Source organism: Euwallacea fornicatus, chromosome 14 (genome assembly GCF_040115645.1).
Source record: "Euwallacea fornicatus isolate EFF26 chromosome 14, ASM4011564v1, whole genome shotgun sequence".
NCBI classification, from domain to species: domain Eukaryota; kingdom Metazoa; phylum Arthropoda; class Insecta; order Coleoptera; family Curculionidae; genus Euwallacea; species Euwallacea fornicatus.
In genome coordinates, this window is record NC_089554.1 from 381,166 (window position 1) to 401,312 (window position 20,147).

Genomic DNA, 20,147 nt, shown 5'->3' on the forward strand with positions numbered 1-20,147 from the left:
TTTTTACCTTACGTGAAGTATATTATGTTTTAGTAAAACTCTCGTATTATGTAATTAGCTTGCACCCGATTCACAACTGTAGGTCTTTGCTATTTATAATGAAATTCGTGTAACAAATTGAATCAGATTCATTTAACTTCACTGTAAAACTTATAATTAGTGCTGTGTAATTTTGCTAGTAGTTGCAATCAACTACCTCAAACTGTCCTCGCTACACTTCAGTGGAAGCCCACAAAAATACTTGATGTAGTAATATCAAAAAAAAATTCCTCAATTTCCAAACGTGTCTTGTTGAAAAACTAAATAAATTTCGAACTTCTGCTACATCAGAAAACAAATTAAGATATTGGTTTAGAGAATAGAACCAGTAAAGCCTGTTTGTCTGGGAAAGTTATTTGCTTCTTTTACTTTATCATACACTTTCTCATGTTTTAATGTGGAGAATCTCAAGATTCGCAACAACCACAGATTAAAAGAATTGAAGTGGGATTAACTAGTATCTATGAAATTGAGTGGGTACGTCCCCTTCATGCTCGAACAGCAAATAGTCGATCGTTTACACAAAAGTACTTTATTTACAATGAACAGATTAAATAAAAACATCAAGAGCGCGTAAATACAAAGGTACAAGTCAGTACTTTAATGCGTTTATATACAAAGGAATTACAAAACCGGGCAAAATTTCTAATATTAAATAACAAATAACTAGTAACACATCATTCTAATTTACTATTTTGTTAGTTTGTGGCAGATTTAATTCTAACTGAAACAGAAACAAATATTACTATCCATCTCAGTTATAAAATCAATTTTCAATCACACAAAAATCAATCATAAGCTTATTTCCTAAAAAGATTTTTTTTCAACTTTGTTTTCTACTGTTTCAATTCAAGAGATAATCTGCCTTTATTGTCAAAAATGCTTTAAAATAAAGCACATTAACCAACGGCTACAGTAGAGCAAATAGCCTCAGTAGAAGATGTAATATGTAGGTAAACACTTTCTAATGTTCCTATTCTCTCGGTTATTCTCCTATAAGGAACTTAATTGACGTTTGTCTGTATTTCAAATATTACACTTTATTATTATTGTCGAAGTACATAAGACTAGTAACTTTACATTAATATTGTCGTCACACATTGCAAAAACAAATACCTTATTTGGGTATTTATTGAAGTCGACACAAAACATAATTCGATATTAACGTTTTTCTAAACATTCATATAATTAAAAATTAGGGTAGTTGAATATGAAATGAAAGTGCTTTCGTGCATCGTTATTTTTACCACCACAGATATTCCTATTATGCATAATAATTTATGTATCCAATCAATGAGGGGAATGTTCCATTCACCTAACTATACTTACAAACAGAAATAGTAAGCGAGAAATACCCTCCTCCGGTGATATCCAAAACGTAAGAAAAATGTTATGTTTTGACTTAACGCAGATCTCTATTAATATTTTTGTAGCTTGTGGTATAGAAAGTCGAATTGGGTTGATACGTCCTTTCGGTTTGATCACCAAAGCAAAAACAACGTAAAACATAATAAAGAATTTACGTTTGATGAGGTTTAAATTTGTCAATTTCCTCAACATGTGTTTTATAGAATAATCAATAATCATTTTAATTCTAAAATGTCCGCAATGGCACGTATAGTTATACCCATCACAATACTTTGATATGAAGCAAATCCACATAAAAACAATATACATAATTAAGTATTTATATTGATTTGGCCAATTAAACGGTACTTCAATGGTACTATTGTGTGGCTTGTCATTTGTTCCTAACATTTTCACCTCACATCCAACGTCACACAATTACATCATAAATTTACACAGGATTATACACAGTCGCTTTTATACGTGGAAAAGATAATCTATATAAAAGATTTTTTGATATATTGGTAGTTTTTATACCAGGGCTTTTTAGAAGGTACAATGTGTCCCAAAAATCATGACACCTTCCAAGCCTGACATTTTCATTAAAATTTCATTGTTACCACTGGGTGGCACTATATTATTGCGTAACTAAGTAGTCAAGCTCACAAAGCACTAATTGACGATTTTTATATCTCACGTTAAGTTCTAATGATTTTACCTGTATCTTATATTCTAGATCAGCATCCGAATATAAATAAATAATCAAATGATTATATACCAAATTTAATATATCAGATTGGATATGTTGAAATATTTTTGGGACACCTTGTAGGTGTATTCGAAGATGCTTGAATTTTAAGTTTTTTTAAGAAACTTTTGGACTTGTTATTTATCTTGCCCGTTACATTGTTCGTATTAATCGACAATTTCCCTACATGTAGTCAACCTTATTAATTATTTTTATAAAACTTGCGACTAGAGAATTGATACTTCACTCCTTCAGTCATAATTTACTTACCTAGAATGCCTATTCCACTCATTCTACCTCACATTCTTGAGCCTACTTTATATTAATAATTTACCTTCGTTTCTACGATATGTCTTCATGTGATATTCATGATTGCAACAGGTTGGTCTATTGGCCATTTTCTCTTTTTTTTCAATAATGTTTGGTTAATATACCAACCTTTGTTGTTTGATTATTCATAATCCAGTTTCAAATTTATAGCTTTCTCAGAAAGTTTCCTGCTTCGCTTTGTGTTTGCTTTGCAACCATTATGATAACCATTATTGTTATATAGTGTTTTACTTGGTTACAGCACGAGACTAATAAACTGTAGACAATCAATGTTTTTTGGTTCCAAAAATTTTATACAAGATGGTTCTGAACCTATACACATAAACTTGGGAAGTTATACCTGAGGGCAAGTAAGTATTATTAGTGAAAAAAAGTGTAGTAAAACATTTTAAATTTTGGAGATACCAATTTATTTCAGATAAAAATAAAAGAACCTGAATTTCATAAATTTAAAAATGCATTTAATTTATCATAGTAACTATTCTAAGTTATTTCCGTGATTTTCAATACATAGTTGAGCTGGACAAGAAAAATTGTTCAGGTGAGATTTTTTATTTATAAAAACTAAGAAGTAAACAAGTCAGAAGGATATCTTTGGTATTTCTAGCAATACCTTGTTTTTAATGGTGGTCGTATTCGAATTTATTTTTATGCGATTAGAATGGCGCATAATTTTTCAAACGAACAACTGGACATGGTAACAGCATACGGCGAATCACATCAAAATTCAGTAGCTGCGCCAAATCTTTGTGCTCAAAGGTTCCCCCATAGAAACCATCCATGTAATTCAGCGTTATAGAGAAACTGGCAATTTGCGGTCGATGCCTGGGTAATATGGGGGAGCAATTGGACCTCAACAAACTGTGAATCTCGAGAAAGAGATTTTAAATGTCGTCTACGAGCAGTTTGGCATAACATCAGCAGTAGGACAATTTCAGTTTAATTTTCGGATATGACAATTCACAGTTTGATGCACCTTAAGGCACTACTTTATTCATTTGACGTGCCGCGGGTACGAGCCTTACTTCCAAGGGATCTTCCGATTCAAGTGAACTTTTGCCTGTGGTTGTTAAATTAGCAACAGTTAAACCCAAATTTTACCACGAACATTTTAGTTACAGATGAGGCAATTTTTATATGTAATGATATCCACAATTTCCATAATATGCGTTACTAGGTATGTAAAAATCGGCAACACTCGGAGAAGACAGTTTCAGCAACAATTCTGAGTAAATGTGTAGTATTGTGAACAGAGTGCTTATTGGACCATTCGTTTTGAAAAATTATTTAAATGATGCTTATTATTTATAATTTTTATACGTAATTTAATGTATGCAATAATTTACCAAAACTCCTTAAATAAGTTAATCTCACCGATAAACAGCATATGTGGTTTCTTCACGATGGTACTTCACAATTTTTTATACTACAAATGCAACAATATTTGAATCTTGTTTTTCTCGAACGATTGGTAGGCCAAGGTGGTCTAATTAGGTGGTCTCTGCAATTCTCAGACCTTAATCCGCTTGATTTTTATTTGTGGGGAACGTAAAAACTATAGTGTATGTTATCAAAGTTAACACGTAACAAGAATTGTGAAATTACATATATATTTTTACTGAAGCAATTCATCGATAATCTCGTTTGGGCCGCGCGTATAAGAACTTGTGGATTCGTCGAACTTAATTTTGTATTGAAAATCATGAAAATAACTTTAAAGAGTTACTATGATAAATTAAATGCATTTTCAATTTTATGAAATTCTGGTTCTTTTATTTTTATATGAATTAAATTGGTATGTGCGAAATTAAAAGCGTTTTACTTCATATTTTTCAATAATAATCATTGCTTGTCCTCAACTTATATATATAATTGAGCAGTAATTGCTCAATTTTATACGTATAAGTTGAGAATTGCCCTGTATAGGCGTTATGTAAAAGAACCGTCTTCTTTGGTAAGATGTCCGTATATGCCACAAATGTTTTATTAGTTTTCTAGAACCACATCATAAATGTTTTATAGCTATTTGTCCGTATAGTAACTTACTGAAACTATATTAGTTCACAAGATCATTTTACTTATATACATTACACTATAAGTTAATAGAAATATTCTACTAGAACCTAGATTACATTCGCCCTTTTTAAACGTTCCTTTAGTACTCCAGAAAATGAAAACGAAATGATTTTTTCCAAAATGATTTTCTATACCACAAGAAAACCGAATCTGCTATTTTACAACATGATCAAGAAATTTCGGATTAATGATAACAGAAACAAGATCACCCAAATATTACACTTATCTTCAAATTTCTCCAGTTTATTGTCAACCACCAGCAAAAATGCCGAAAACAGCTACACATAGCTACAAATATTATGATTATCATCATTATTATTATATATCTTAGAATTACTAGCGTTTTGAACATCAAAAGCAATATAAAAACTTTAAGTATAAATATAATAATATTATGTATAAGTTTAAATTTTATTAAAAATTATTGTACATGTTTTATTGTCTTAACTAATTATTAATGTTTTTATTAGACGGTTTGTTAAAGAAACGTATTGTCAGATGAAGTCGAATGTTACATATGCAGTCGGATTCTGAAAATGCTGCTTTATGAGGAAATTTTAGTTGGGTAAAGATCAAATTTAATGCAAGAATTACTATTGCTGAGTATAAAGTGCAAAAGGAGTCAATTTTCACGTAGAAAGTTCCCAGAACAAAATTCTTAATAGCGTTTTGTAAAACATAAAATTTGTTTAAAATTACGCGCTTTGAAGTATTTATGGAAAAACTGAGGGCTTTCGTGTAAACCAATTTTGAGTCGAACTATTCTCTTTTAATCCGTATTAGAAACAATTGTTCGATACTAGACATTAATAAATATAATAGTTTTTAATATTCGATGTACAGGTGTAACCAGTTCAAGTCGGAACCTAGGAATTGCGCAAGTGAGAGTAGGGAAGAGAAGGATCACATAAATTTTAATGCATCCGACAAAGACCAATGAAGTGTGTTGTGGGGCTAGTAGTTGAAATAGGTAGTCAATCCGATCGACGTTTCCATTTCGATGTTTGGGTTAATATCGATTTCGCTGTCTTTGTGGCGATGGAATTAAAAAAATATATATCACAGTAAAAAGTAGGAAGGTAAATAAATTTTAAAAAATTAATCCATCACTAGAATTATATTGGTAAAAATTCTGAAACGGTGAGAGATCTAGTAATGCTGGACTGACTACGCCCACGTAAGCCAATAGGCTCGAAACCCACTTCGTTAGTCATTGTCAGAGGCATATTAAGCTTTATGCGGTCTTTGTCCCTCTTGTACAATCTCTATGTTTTCAGTTGAATTGGTGATATCTGTATGTGATTTAAGTCACTCATATACGTGCTTTTCTCATGTTTGACATATTCAGTAAGCTACATCGTCAAAATGAGAACAGTAATAAATGAAATTCTCATTGACAGTTTAAAAACGAAGTACGATTTTGACAGATCTGGTGTTAAATTTTGGCATTTTGGCAATGACAGAGAGCAAGTTGTGTTAGTTTCTCATGCTGCTACACTTTCTACTACTTACTTACATCACGAAAGACCAGAAGAATAGATTTTCATTGACTTTTACCCGCTTTTAAGCGATTTGCAAATAAGGAGGTGATTTGCAAACTACACCTTCTAAAAATCATCAATGATGTGGCTTATCGTGTAGAATACTGTTTAAAATAGGATATCCCTTGTCTAACTCAATTTGGTCGATTTGTACAAAAACCGCGGTTTGCAGATCACCTTCTAAAACATTTTTAGTTTATAACTAAAGAAGCTAATGGCAAATATAAAATTATAAGATATAACCAATCTGTTGTATTGCAATCCCCTTTCCAGTATAATGTTCAACATGTTTTTATAAGATGTTATTTTGTTGGTTCTATCGCAGATCTGTTATACCATTTATAATTTTCACTTTCTTTCAGGACAAAATTTTGTATATCAGACAGTTGAAATCTGAATGGAACAAAATATAGCCAAAATGGATAGGAAGTTCTCAAAGATATTATTATATTACACTGATGTAGGTTAAGAGTTTTGTAACATTAGTCACTCCCTTCTCTTTTTTATTGAATGGATCTCTCAAAATTATCTGACTAATCCTAGAATTACTTGAAAATGTAGTTCAAGGGTAAGTATAAAATTGACATTTTTACAGAGATGAAAAGCCATTAAAACCTTAGCGCTAAGAGATTAAGAACTTGACGTGATATGTTACGATATAAAAGAAAAATCTGTAGCTTACAAGAAAAAACGTTTGCTGCAATATCAAACGTTTTAAGTTATTTTTCCTAAACTTTACTTGAGTTTCAAACTAAAAACCTCACATTTAACTCGACAAACAGTTAATTGTGCGTCTTGTAAACAATTGTTTATTAACACTAAAATTATCGTCTTTTTATTGTCATCAAAGGAAATCTTATCTAAAAGATTCTTGTAAACGTAGACTTTTACAGATCCTTTAAAGTAGGCTAAATATGCTGTGCACTGATATTATTGTGGATATGGATATCGTAACAGCAGCTGCTCCTCCAACTTTGTCTCCATTTTGCTGGGAAATATACCCTGGCTCGACTACATGTATTTTCCATCCTAAATTAGTGTGTCTATAACACTAATAAAAGAATTCTACATTAAATATTTAAACACATAATTACAAATGGAAATAAGTAAATTAGTCAAAAACGCAATTCCAACTAAAATTTTCGGAATATAAAAGGGTCCGAAAACAGACGCGGCTGCTTGTTTTTACAAGCAGATACCGGCAATTTGGTTTGAGTACCGCATCATTACCCTTCACAGCCTTACCTGATAATATAAAAGGTCTGGAGCATCTCGAGGAACTGTCCAATTCAAATAAGCTGGATCGCCAACGTCACATTGCAACCTCAAGGTTTTCATATAATCATCGAAAGTGGCACACTCGTCTGCCATGTCGAAATTCTTATGAGTCCATTCGCAATAGCGACCAGTGGCCGTAGGATAAGGGAACCCTTCTGTGTCATATGCTACCCCTGCGAAAATTCTTTCCTCTCTTCGTAAGGACTGCGACTTGATATACAGATCGAAACCACCTTCTTTCGAATCTGTGATGTACAAAGGGTGAAACCTAGAGAAAATACAATTTAATATTCGTGCTAGTTAACTATGACTGACTTTGGACATTTAAAAAATTTTTCTGTGTCCAACATCGGTTGAAAATATATTAACATCAATAGCTTCTGTCGCTTTAACTAACTTAATGACAAATGCTCTAATTGATAGTAAGCCCAAGAGTCCCAAAATAGAAATTTAATTTAACAATAGAAATAAGGTTGAGTTATTGTATTTTCCTCCAAAGAGTCGGGTATTACATCGAACTGTTGAGAGATGCGTGGGAACACGACTTATTTATATTAAGAGGGTCAAATTCTTCAATTGATCCATTAATCTTCAATCATTTCCTGTCCTTGGAATGCACTAATTCTGGGTTTCGTTAAAAACCCCTTGAATTATTTTTTCATAGTTTAAAAGAATGTTTAGATTAATACCTATTCAAAACTTTCAGCGTCGTAGATTTTTGTTTTCGCGTCTTTACTTTACTGAAAATTCTTTAGGAAGGAAGGTAATAACTGGGATCAGGATATATTCCAATTCCTTTTAATACCTACATTTTTACTTCATATATCATTTTATTGTCCAGCTCCATCTGTTTCGCGTCGTCATCTTCTCCTTGACCTTTACTTACCGTGGAGGGTGTACACTCGAAGCTCCAGCTTCGACAATAAATGTATAAGTTTGCCCTCTTTCAACGGTCAATTCTGGTAACAGTTTGTCGTTGATGTAGTAGCAGACGCCATATGATTTTATTCCAGTTATTTTGGAGTAGCCCCTAGCACCCCCCATTGGGCCCATTTTGACGTAGAATGTGTTCTCTCCTGTGAAACAGATTAGTGAGTTGAAGATGAATTTTATCGACCATCTAATGGATGTAACGAAAAGCGAACGAATATGATTGTGGAGATTTGTGGACAGAGGCAGGCCTGGAGAAGAAAGCAGCTAAGGTGCTGTATGATGACCGCAAGGCATCCGAATGATCTATGGAACCAGGAGCACATACTTGTATATATAAGGAAATAGGTGAACTTGAGGATAAATGTGTGGATTTTGGGCGCAGATGGAGGGATTGTGAGAGAATCCGACACACACGGGAAAAGAGGACGCGGAAAGACGAAATTGCGACGCAATGGAACTTCCGTAAATTATAAGATAAGGTGTGTGAGAAAGGAGTAATGGAATCGAAATGAAAAGTAAGTGAATTTGAAAGATATTTGTCCTAAGGTGAATTAGTGCAGAACAGTGTCCCCCCCCCCTTCGATGTCACTTAGCTGCACACTGAGCAGGAAATTTCACATTTCCTTGCGTCATTTGGCTTCGATGAAAAATATCGAGTGAGAGCAGATCACACACTTGTTTCACATTCAATGTCTGCACTTGCTAATTTTGTGTAAACTACGGAATATTCACCAATAATTTTAAATGGAGTCCAAGGCAAAATCCAATCTTCTGAAGGAATTTCTTCCAAGCTTAGCGAGCACTGATTATCATCCAACTGTCCAAAGTTAATTTCAATATCGCTCCCGGTTGAATCCTCCATCGACTGATAAATATTAGGCTCCATTCGTGAATTCAACGTCCCAATGGCTGCAATCACCTGCACTGGTTCGTTTTCCGGTATCGAACGATCGTTGATCGCTTCGTTGGTTCGAAGAGGTCTTTAAAGAACCTCTGTTTGAATTCAACTATACCGAATTTCCTGCAAACTTACCTAGAATAAGTAATAGTCATGACACCATCGCTTCGCTCTCCATGGACCACCGTAATATCGTTTCCACCTCCAATAAGTTCATCGGGGCATACCCCCGATTTGCCATCGCACTGGGACGCATGCGAAATGTAGTAGTCAACTGCCCTAAAAGCGCCCTTATTTTTATCGAAATACGCCACTGTAATATCGGCGCCAACCTGAAAAATTTCTATGATTAATTATCATATTATTCGTGAGTTTTTGCGACCTGAAAAACAATCACCATTTGCGCCTTAGTGTTATCCCCGGACAAGCCGAAGGCGACATATTTATCTTCTCCAATCCGGGCGGACAAAGTAATCTCAACCCGATCTCCTTTCATGACCCATTTCACTTGGAGCCGTTTATCTAAAAATTCCCTGCAGTTCGTGGATCCAGGAGGGATGAGGGTCGTCGTAGTCTTTATGAAATTTCAAAGTTTTAAATTGAATGTTCAAAATATTAACATGGAATCTATTGTTTAATTGCATGGAAAGGTAAAAAAACATTTATATTTCCATAACAAATTTATTGCATTTATGCAGTATTAGTCATTTACCTAACGAGTGCGGAAAGTGATACATGCCCGCACGATCATTGCAGTTTACGAAAGGACGCGAGGCGGGGTTTGGTCAGTAATCGTGCGCGATAAAGGTGCTTTCCCACCTGTTAGGTACAATATTTTTTCTACAAACGCATATGTGTTAACTTTATTGTCTTCTACATGTTAAATTTAATTTGTTAACGCACTCATGTGCTTTTCACTTGAAATACTTACTGGATTGTACCACCAAGATGGCTAAAGCAAAAACGGAAATAATTTATTAAATTATGCTTAATTTGACAAAAGTTAACATACGGATATTTTCGTTTGTCCCAAAGCTGGAGGCACCTCCAGATCTTTAGGTATCATCACATGGCCATAATTAATCCTGTATTGCACACACCATACCGACAACCAGTCAATATTATACATATTCCAGGGATTGGGAAGTTGAATTTCGATATCCTGCCCGAGATATTGTTTCAGAGGGTCATATGTATTTAGTTGATTAGGAACCTGTAAAGTTCAAATATCATATTTAAACAATACAAAATTGGTATCTCAATATTATACGGAAGCAATCAGCGATGAATTACTGCGTTAATTTGCACAAGTGCAATTATTGGATAATTTCCCTGGCTCCCCTAGCAATTACTAATGGTACAACAAGCGACCGTGCTCTAAACCTCAATTCATAAAATTTTCTTCTTAACTGCCATTTATGCAACGAAATTTAATATACGACTTTTATCCAGTTTGCACTCTTTTCACCTAAACTGAAAAATGCACTAGTGCAATGCTTGCATTCGTTCTTTATTTGAAATTAATTTTAACTCATGTAAACTATCTAAAAACAATCCATAGTTTCTATTTTTGCACTTATTATATTACCTCTGCATGTTCTATATTTAACCAAACAATTATCTACCTTATGTCCAGACGGATTGGGTTCGGTACCATTTCCGATCCAGAAGTAGGCATCGGGACCTTCACCATCATAATGCAGATTCGGAATATAAAAAGTTTTCGCGTCTAAAATACTGATGTTATCTGAACGTAGACCATGTGCAAGACGTTTGAATTCTGGTAGAACCCGAGGTTTTGGTACCTCGAGATTCGGAGGGATGAACACCTCACTGAAGTCTACCTGTAATGAATGTGGGGTTAAAATTTGATTATTTCAGAGTTCACTGCACAGTAGGATTATTTTCCTCAGTTGAAACTTATTCTCTGCACGCTGAAAGGAAAGAAGTATCCATAGGTACCTATATGTGTTTTCTCAAAGCCTTTTTAAAGTGGAATCGGATTTTTTCATGTCTTAATTTTTGTTTTGTTTTTGTGAGACCTACGATGTGTTTCAGAAAGAAAGGAATAGAGCTTGAAAGTAAACAGACAATCTAAATTGTAGTTAAATGCAACTAGAATGATGACTCTAACCTGATTTTTTTGGGGTATACGGGCAGTTTAGTAAGTTTCTTCGAAAACCTGGCTTTTTCAAAATTTAAACTCGTTATTTCTCCACTTTCCACCACTCAAAACACAAATATAAATACATTTTTTAAAATGCACATAAAACTTCTATAAAATACGATAGTTTTTATTGGTAAATGTGCCTTTTCGAACCCGATTTAGCCACTTTAAAAAATAGGAAAATCTCAAACTTCATATTTTTTATATTTCTTAATAGCATTTCAATAAATTTCTCAGTTACTTCTTTGGGGATTTCATCAAAATTGTCTTGTTTAATATACTTGTAAATGGTATTCCCACTTTTGTGTCTCGTTTTTGTTGTTTTTAGTCATTTGGCGTGGCATTTCTGACCAAAAGACTTTTGAATCTTAAAAGTGGGTATTTAGTTTAAAAGTATATTAAATAGGGCGACTTTGATGAAATCCCTAAAGAAGTAGTAAGCGTAACCTACCGTTAAGCAATATTAAAATATATGGAATTTCAAATTTTTCTATTATTTAGGTGACTACATTGGGTTTTCAAAGGCACATTTACCCAAAAAACCATCGTATCCTATAGAAAATTTTATTTGGATTTTAAAAATATAGTTTTATATTTGTGATTTGAGTGATAGAAAGTGAAGAATAGGATTAGATAAAAAATTGTGTTTTTGCCAAAATTGATTAAAATGTCTAGATCTCGAAAAAGAGTCAGATTAGGGCCCTCGTTTTGGCAACATTCAACTACATTTTAATTAGTCTATCCACCCTCAACATGGTCTTTCTTTTCTGAAACATCCTGTATTAAATTTTCTTATACTTATATCATTATGGAGAGCAGTGTTTCTGCCCTGACCTCGATTTATGTTCAACATAAACGGCATAATGTCACCCGATTAAAGCCGTGTTATAATTAACTTCCCCCGTCATCAGCCTCATTTCGTACGCAATTATTCATTGGCTGCCATCAGTGCCAGACTGGGCATACACTGACACTTGCATCGTCAAAAATTCCGTCTTCCATTGTTTCGGGCACATTCTAATTTGCTTTAAGTGTACTCGAGTCCATCAAAAAACCAGCAGAATTTTCTTAACATTAGGCTGTTGCATATTCAAAATGTGCTTTTCCGAATATATATTACAACTATTTTGAAGACGGTTTAGTAACAATCATCAGTATCTAGGAATTTAATTTACACGCTCAATTAGAACGAGTAAGAAGCCAAAAAAATTACAGAAATGGATATTAAGTGATTCGAAAAGTGCGTTCGGATTAAATGTTTTTATGTCAAATAAACTCCCTTGTAAATTTTATTAAAATTCAGATTTGCCTTTTAACTTCGAAATATAGACGTTTGAAATATGACACTTTTTGCGCTTTCGACAGCCGACCGATTTAAGTTGCGACAAAGCGCTTCGACCTTGCCAAAGAGTTGTTTGACAGTTGTTTAATGATTGTATTTTTGACAACCGCCAAAGATATGTTAAAAAATTAGCACGTGTCAAACCTGGAATTTTGGTGTATCTTTAGAAGTTAAGATAACGATGTAATGGCCATTTTTTACTAGCCCACATCGCTCGGAATTTACAACGGAACTCGGAAGGTGTTGCATTTCTAGATGTGAAATTTAAAGAATTGTCATACATCAATTTATATTTATTAAATAAACTAACATCAAGGCACAGCATTGCAAAGTTAACCGTGAATAGTCACAATCTAACCCTGAAGGTAGACGAACCGAGTGCCTCTCAATAGCTCTTTGAAACCCAAACTCATCGCTCCTGGAAACGCTTCCGGCTTTAGACTCCATAATAGCAAAGAACAATTCGAAAACTACCCAAATTAGTATCTATCAAACCCAAAGCCACTTAAAAACAAAATTTTCAATAGGAAGCACGAATGGGGGGAAAGCGGGTAGCCATTTTAACAAATGCGTTTGGATGCGAGTGCGCCCCGGGGTCGGTCGATACCGTGAAACTGTAACGGCAAGTACGGCCTTCTGTTTGCCTGGAACATGGAAATTCGACCCTAAATACACCAGAAATTGGTTCGACGAGACGAGGATGGGACGCGGTCTTGCCGAAATTCATACTATTACTACGAGCGCTTCGGGGGATGAGCGGGGAAAATCAAGACGATTTATATTCCTCGTAGTCGCGGCGTGATGGGGAGTCGCAAGGACGGGGATGGAGAGGGGTGGTCTTTATAAATAATGTTGGCAATTAGCCCAAAATTGCCAGCCATTTAGGGGTATTATGGGGTTTTATCAGACACGAGTTGATGAGGTGTTTCATATTCAGCAACGGCCATTTTAAATATCGTTAATTCAAAATCTGTGCTGAAAATAGTACGAATTGACAAGAACAAAGTGTAGGTACTCAGGTGTTTTTTAAAGAGTTTAGGAGACACTTAGAAACCGCGAAATACTTCGAAAAACTATCGAGGGTTACAAAAGTTGTATTTTCGGTTACTTTCGTCGAAATAATTATGAAATATTCTTAAATATGCTGCACAGATTTAAAAGGCTATTAGTTTGAATCAAAATAAGAAAAAAGTTCCTATAAAGATGTATCTGGAATCGCTTGATTTCCCAAATATTAGATATGTTCAAGAAATAACCGTAGTGATTTTTTAACACCCCGAAGTTTTGGAAAGAGTTCGGCTGTCGGTTAGAAGAAGTTTGGATTCATAATCATTTTGGTTGACTTCAAGGCACTAATTCCAATTTTTATTTCATTTTATTTGGGAACAACGCCTCCCACACAAGTATGGGTCAGAATTCTCAGTTGAAATTATTGAGAATAGCATTCATTCTTTACTAAGGGCTTGCACTAAAACCCTTGTTAACATTTCCGTGACAAATCCGGAAATCACCGATTTCATCTAAACTTCAACACGCCCTATTTCGGAAATGAAGCGATTCCGGACATATATATTTACCAATTTTTTTCTTTATTTTTATCTAGGGATATGCCCTTAAATTTATGCATCATTGGTTTAAGAAGCACTATGTATAACAAAAATTTTGGTAGGCAGCTACTGGCCAATAGATCCGCTACTAGCTCTTGCGCAGGGTTATCTGATTAAATGCCATATTACGTCAATAACAACATTCAAAAAATACATACTTCCGGACGAATAGAACGACTAACACTGACGACATACCTTGGCCAGCACGTTCACCAGATCTTTCCCCATTAGATTATTGATTAGGAGAAATTATGAAAGACCTACTTTACAAATATGTAACTGACTGATATCAGTGAATGAAATAAGAAGCCGGGAGGTTTTACGATCTTCCTCTCTTCTTTTTCTTGCTAAGGACCTTGCTAAGAGCTATGCTTGAAATTTTTTTTAAAAATTTCATTTTTTTCTCGAATATCTTCAAAAGTCATCGCAATTTTTCAAATTTTTAACCAGCATATTTTTGGATTTCAAATGGAGCAATTTTGCCATAATTTAATAACAAAAACGGATACCCTGTATATGTGACATTATTAAAATGCCCTATGAAAGCTCGCCCCCCGCAATGCCATGGGAGGCGCGAAGCGTGTCAAACAAATGGGCAACTCTGTAAAGAGGAGAAAATTAGCATTTTATCTAATATACAATAAATGGTCGAGGCAGGGGTGCACCGTGAGTTATGAGAGACGGGCGTCTCTTGGATTTATTGCGTGGAGGCAAATGGAACCAGTTTAGCATGACGGACACAATGGATGCAGTCGTTCGGAGATAAAGTTCTTTTAGACGGGACACAATGCATTTTTTAAAACCTCTTAACCATTTTCCAGGAGCTTACTCCACAGTGCCAGGAATTGAACAACAGAATTTTCCCAGTATGAGAAAACCAAAATGTTGTCTGTTGTAAAACATAAATCACCACATCAAACCGTCATAATGCCATTTTATGTTAAAGTTAACTGATGGTCAGCAAATTGAATTGCACGTATGTCCCTGATGGCCAGTTTCCTGTGCTAGATTGGTTCGCATTGATTCAGCATTGCCTGCACCCATTGTATTGTTAACAATATTGTTGGTTTATTACAAGGGTCTCCTGCGACATGAGATATCATGGTATCAATCACCTTACATATGTATGTAACATGTAACTGAGAAACCCGAAATAATCCATTGTGTGAATGTCATAGGACAGTTACATCTTATAATTACTGTAAATATTCAACATTCAAAATTCCTTATGTTTTATACTTCTGCTTGAAGAAATACTGAAGCGTTTTGATTTAAAACCATCTGAAATATATGATCTAAATATAAAAAAAACATTAAGAATACTAAAAAAAATGAGAGTTTCAAAAAATTAAAATCTCTCAAATATACTACCTTCATCATAGATTTAAATTATTATTTATAGTTTTTGTTTTTTTTATAAGTTCAGGTTAGTTCAGGTTAGGAGATCTGGCCAAATATTCAACTAAAATCAAACAACTGTCAGATGATGCTCAAAAAAATCTATAATTTTGACCTTATCGGTCATTTGTTCATTAGAGAACGCCATTATTGATATTAAAAGAAATTAAAAAAAATTAATACATTATTACATTTTCCATAAATGGCATCAGTGTTCACATCGACAAGTATCGATAATTATCGAAGTGATGGCAATTGGTGTCCAGTATGGAATTTTTTTTTCGGCGTGAATTGTTAACCGTACGGGAAATTTCCAAGAGATAGGAAAGTTGGAGAGAGGGATAACGTATCGTTGAAAAAAATCAATATGATGCAGCTGTCCAATAAAAAGTTCTGGTTATTTTTGTATGAAGATGGCTAAAAACGCACCACTCGCACATTGTAAAAAGACATGAATGTTACATGAAAATAATCCCTGTATTAATGAACAAATGCACAATGAGTTTCATTGAAATTTATTGAAGCATTTTCCAGATATAACAAAAAACATATATATTTTTTCAAGAACTTTGATTGTTAATAGCGTATAAACGAGACAGTTTTTCCAAATAATTTTTGAACCAAACCTTAATGTATTGAAGTAAATAATCTCTTTATACCATTTTTGACATGTATTTTCAGGATACCCTGTATATTTCACCAATATAAATAGGCTATTAGTACCAAAATGTGTCAATACAAATTGCAGCCTAAGTGAAGCGAATAAACACTCACACACACACACATATATATATATATATATATATATACAGTGGCGGCCATAAGTATAGAATATTTTGTGAAACTTTATTTAGCTAAAGGGCCTTTACTTTTTTTCTTCCATTCTGGTATATTTAAATTGGGATAGGTCAATTCTACATTTTAAACCATACAGTTTTTATAGAATGTTGATATCAAAAATTTCACCGATAAACAATTTTTTTAGATGGACAAAAGTATGGAATATCATAGATTTAAATTTATTTTGCATTTAGTATTCAGTATTGAGTGTTACAGTTCGATAAAATTTGAAGCCGAAATGGTTAAAAAAATATATCTTTCGGAAGATCTTCGATCACGAATAGTGGAGATGTCAAATAACGGAGCCAACCAGAAGGACATCGCAAAGACATTTAATGTGAGCCAGGGGTGTGTATCGAAAATGTTGAGGAAGTTTAGGGTATTGAACACCGTAAAAAACCATCCGAAAACAGGACGTCCCAGAAAAACAACAGCCCATATAGACCAACGTATTAAAATTATATCCTCCAAAGATCCCGAAAAATCATCGCGCTTAATGAAGGAAGAAATTACAACTAATAGTGGTATTGAAATTAGTGATCGTACTGTGAGGCGTTGTCTATGTGATACTGGATTGTTTGGACGATTGGCAGTGAAGAAACCATTAATTTCCAAAAAAAAACCGGAAGGCCAGAACTAAGTTTGCACGCTCACATCTGTTTTGGACACCCGAAAAATGGAATATCGTCCTTTTCAGTGACGAAACCAAAATGAAACTGTTTTATTCGGATGGAAAAACTTATGTTCGGCGAACAATAGGGAAGAGATTTGATCCCAAGTACTAAAAGCCCACTGTTAAACATGGCGATCAGAGTTTAATGGTGTGGGGATCTTTTTCGAGATCTAGAGTTGGCCTATTAGTCAAAATTGCTGGAATAATGGATCGGTTTTTATACAAAAATATCCTAAAATAGCATATGTTTTCATTTGCCGAGGAAGAAATGCCACTGGTATGGCGGTTCCAACAGGATAAAGATCCTAAACATTCTCCGCGGTTGATTAAAATTTGGTTTATTGAAAAGCAGATAAATGTTATAGAATGGCCTTCACAATCTCCTGATTTAAATCCCATCGAACATCTGTGGGACCATTTGAAACGAAAAATTAGACAAAGACACGTGTCAAATACTGAAAAATTGTGGAGGATCATACAAGAAGAATGGAAAAACATTTCTTCCTGAACGTGCCAGAATCTAATTGATTCAGTGCAGCGTCGATGTCAGGCTCCATACCATGATATAAAAAATATTTCATACTTATGGCCACCACTGTATATATATATATATATGTGAGCTTTTATGAAGAAAGTGATACAAGGGTGTTTATCGATTCGCCTAATGTGAGTGTGAAAATACATGCTGTCTCATAAAGATAGTGCTATAACCTGGCCTTAGGCATAAGGACAATGTTACGAACACTTGGTACTGTCTTATCACATTTTAGAAATGGACTTAGCCTGTAATAGTTAAATAGATTATCGGTGATAAAAGATAAATAGGGCCTGTTTATAATCTCGCCAAAAATATATGGAAGTGTGAAGGGAGTGATTCAGGGATGCGAGCGTGGGAAGAATGTGGAGGCCTGGGTGCCGGTTCTGGTGAAAAAGAACAGGTGCACCCAGGGTGACTCGGATACATTATGTGTGGGGGGGCATTCGACCCCCGATCTCAGAGAAGTAAAGAAGTACTGCCAAGACTTGTGCTTTATTTCACCCTCCTTCATTACCCTTAAAAACAATTTTCTGACATCAGAAGTGGGATCGACCGGCTAAAAGTACCACAACGCGTAAACAATTAATTGAGTGAGAAGTGGGCTTTTGCTTTTTCTCCTTTTTGTGTGTGCGCGGAAAAGTGTTGCGAAAATGGAAGAACTGACCAGTGTCTTGACGGCTGTTCTTCGTGAGATACAACAACGACCTCAACAAGCCACACCTGTGCTGCAGGCACCTGCTGCTCAAATGGACGTTCCAACCTTCGACCCTTCAAAGAGCGACGCGGGAGCGAGCGGGTGGTGTGACGATGTCCAGACCTTGGCGACCACCTTTAATTGGACGGACTTTGAACAACTTTGCCGAGCTGCAAACGCCTTGGTGGGCGACGCTAAGGAATGGTACGACAATTGGCACCCAACAAGGAAGGATTGGGCCAGCTTCCGAGCAGAAATTTGCCAGCTTTACCCTAGGCGAAAAAACCTGAGCGAGCGGCTGCGTAGGGCAAGTTTGTACACCAGCGAACAAGCAACGGGTTACTGTGAGTACGCACGAAAAAAGATATCGCTATTAAAGGGGTTGAATTTTGAGTTAAGTGTTGGCCAAATAATTGAGCTGGTTATTGGTGACATAACCGACACCCATGTTAGAACAACGGCCTTTAATAGCAATATTGATTCTATTGCAACATTACTTAGTGTACTTAGCAACTATCAAATTGATAAACGAGGTCATCAACCTCAGGAAAGACCTTTAAAACGTTCCCGTCCACACCTGTCTAGGCAGGACGACGAAAAAATTATTTGTTATACCTGTAATAAGCCTGGGCATATGAGCCGAAATTGTTGGAAATCGCCTAAATTGAGCGATACCGCTGTTGCGAGTGGTTCAAAATCAACGGAAATTAGAAAACCTTGCGATATCTGCAAAAAAATTGGACATGCCCCCGAAAAATGTTTCCTTAAAAATAAAAAAGAGGGCTACTTGTCGAAATTTTCAAAAGTAAACTATTTCTGTGTCGACTTAGATAGCGATTTCTGCGTCAGGTTTAAGATACAGGGCTTGCCTGTAAGCTGTTTGATCGATACTGGTGCCGAATGCAGCCTCATCTCTGAAAAAGTTGCCAGTAGGCTACATTGCCGTTTTGAACCAACCTTTATAATGTTAAGGGGTATAGGTGGCAATTTGGTGCCAACCCGCCAAAAAGCAACCCTGTTACTTGAAAGAGATGGTACTGCGTTCGACATCAATTTTTATGTCGTCGAAGACTCAGTTATGAAACCAGACGCGATATTAGGCAGGGATTTACTCAAATATAGGGGTATCAAAATTTACACCGATTCGCGCGGAACCAGAATCTACCTAGATGATGATGAAGGTGAAAACGAGCCTAAGTTAATTCACAACGCAAGGATTTGCTCCGAACAAATTAAGACGAGCGTTCGAGAGAGCGAATACGACGAATTGTTAAGGGTATTGACGAAGTATAGTGATTTTATTGCTACCGGCAACTCCGTAGGGCCAATATCAACCGGCGAAATGGAAATAAAGCTGAAAAGTGATAAGATAATACACTATAATCCGTATCGGATGTCATTGAGTGAACGAGAGAAAGTCAAGGAAATCATCAAAGACCTATTGCAAAATAAAATCATACGCGAAAGTTCATCACCATACGCTAGCCCGGTCATTTTAGTTCACAAGAAGGATGGTAGTCATCGTTTATGCGTAGATTACCGCGCGCTCAATGAAATCACCATCAAAGATCGCTTCCCATTACCACGCATAGATGACCAAATTGACCAACTAGGGGGACACAGCTACTTCACGACCTTGGATATGGCGGCGGGATTCCATCAGATACCCGTAGCCGAAAGTTCAATCGAAAAGACGGC

At 35.2% G+C, this 20,147-nt stretch overlaps 1 protein-coding gene across 1 annotated transcript in view; it reads right to left on the bottom strand.

Annotated features, from left to right (window-relative positions):
* Positions 1–555: 555 nt before the first annotated feature.
* Positions 556–20,147, bottom strand: part of LOC136343309 (protein Skeletor, isoforms B/C) — a 55,749-nt gene continuing 36,157 nt past the window's right edge. Inside the window, exons 4-12 of the mRNA XM_066289966.1 lie at positions 10,816–11,034; positions 10,203–10,403; positions 10,122–10,142; positions 9,588–9,764; positions 9,326–9,522; positions 9,025–9,272; positions 8,246–8,435; positions 7,327–7,627; positions 556–7,132 (exon numbers count right to left, since the gene is read on the bottom strand). Of these exons, the coding sequence (XP_066146063.1) occupies positions 6,980–7,132; positions 7,327–7,627; positions 8,246–8,435; positions 9,025–9,272; positions 9,326–9,522; positions 9,588–9,764; positions 10,122–10,142; positions 10,203–10,403; positions 10,816–11,034 (1,707 nt within the window). The 3' untranslated portion in view covers positions 556–6,979. The remainder of the gene's footprint in view (positions 7,133–7,326; positions 7,628–8,245; positions 8,436–9,024; positions 9,273–9,325; positions 9,523–9,587; positions 9,765–10,121; positions 10,143–10,202; positions 10,404–10,815; positions 11,035–20,147) is intronic.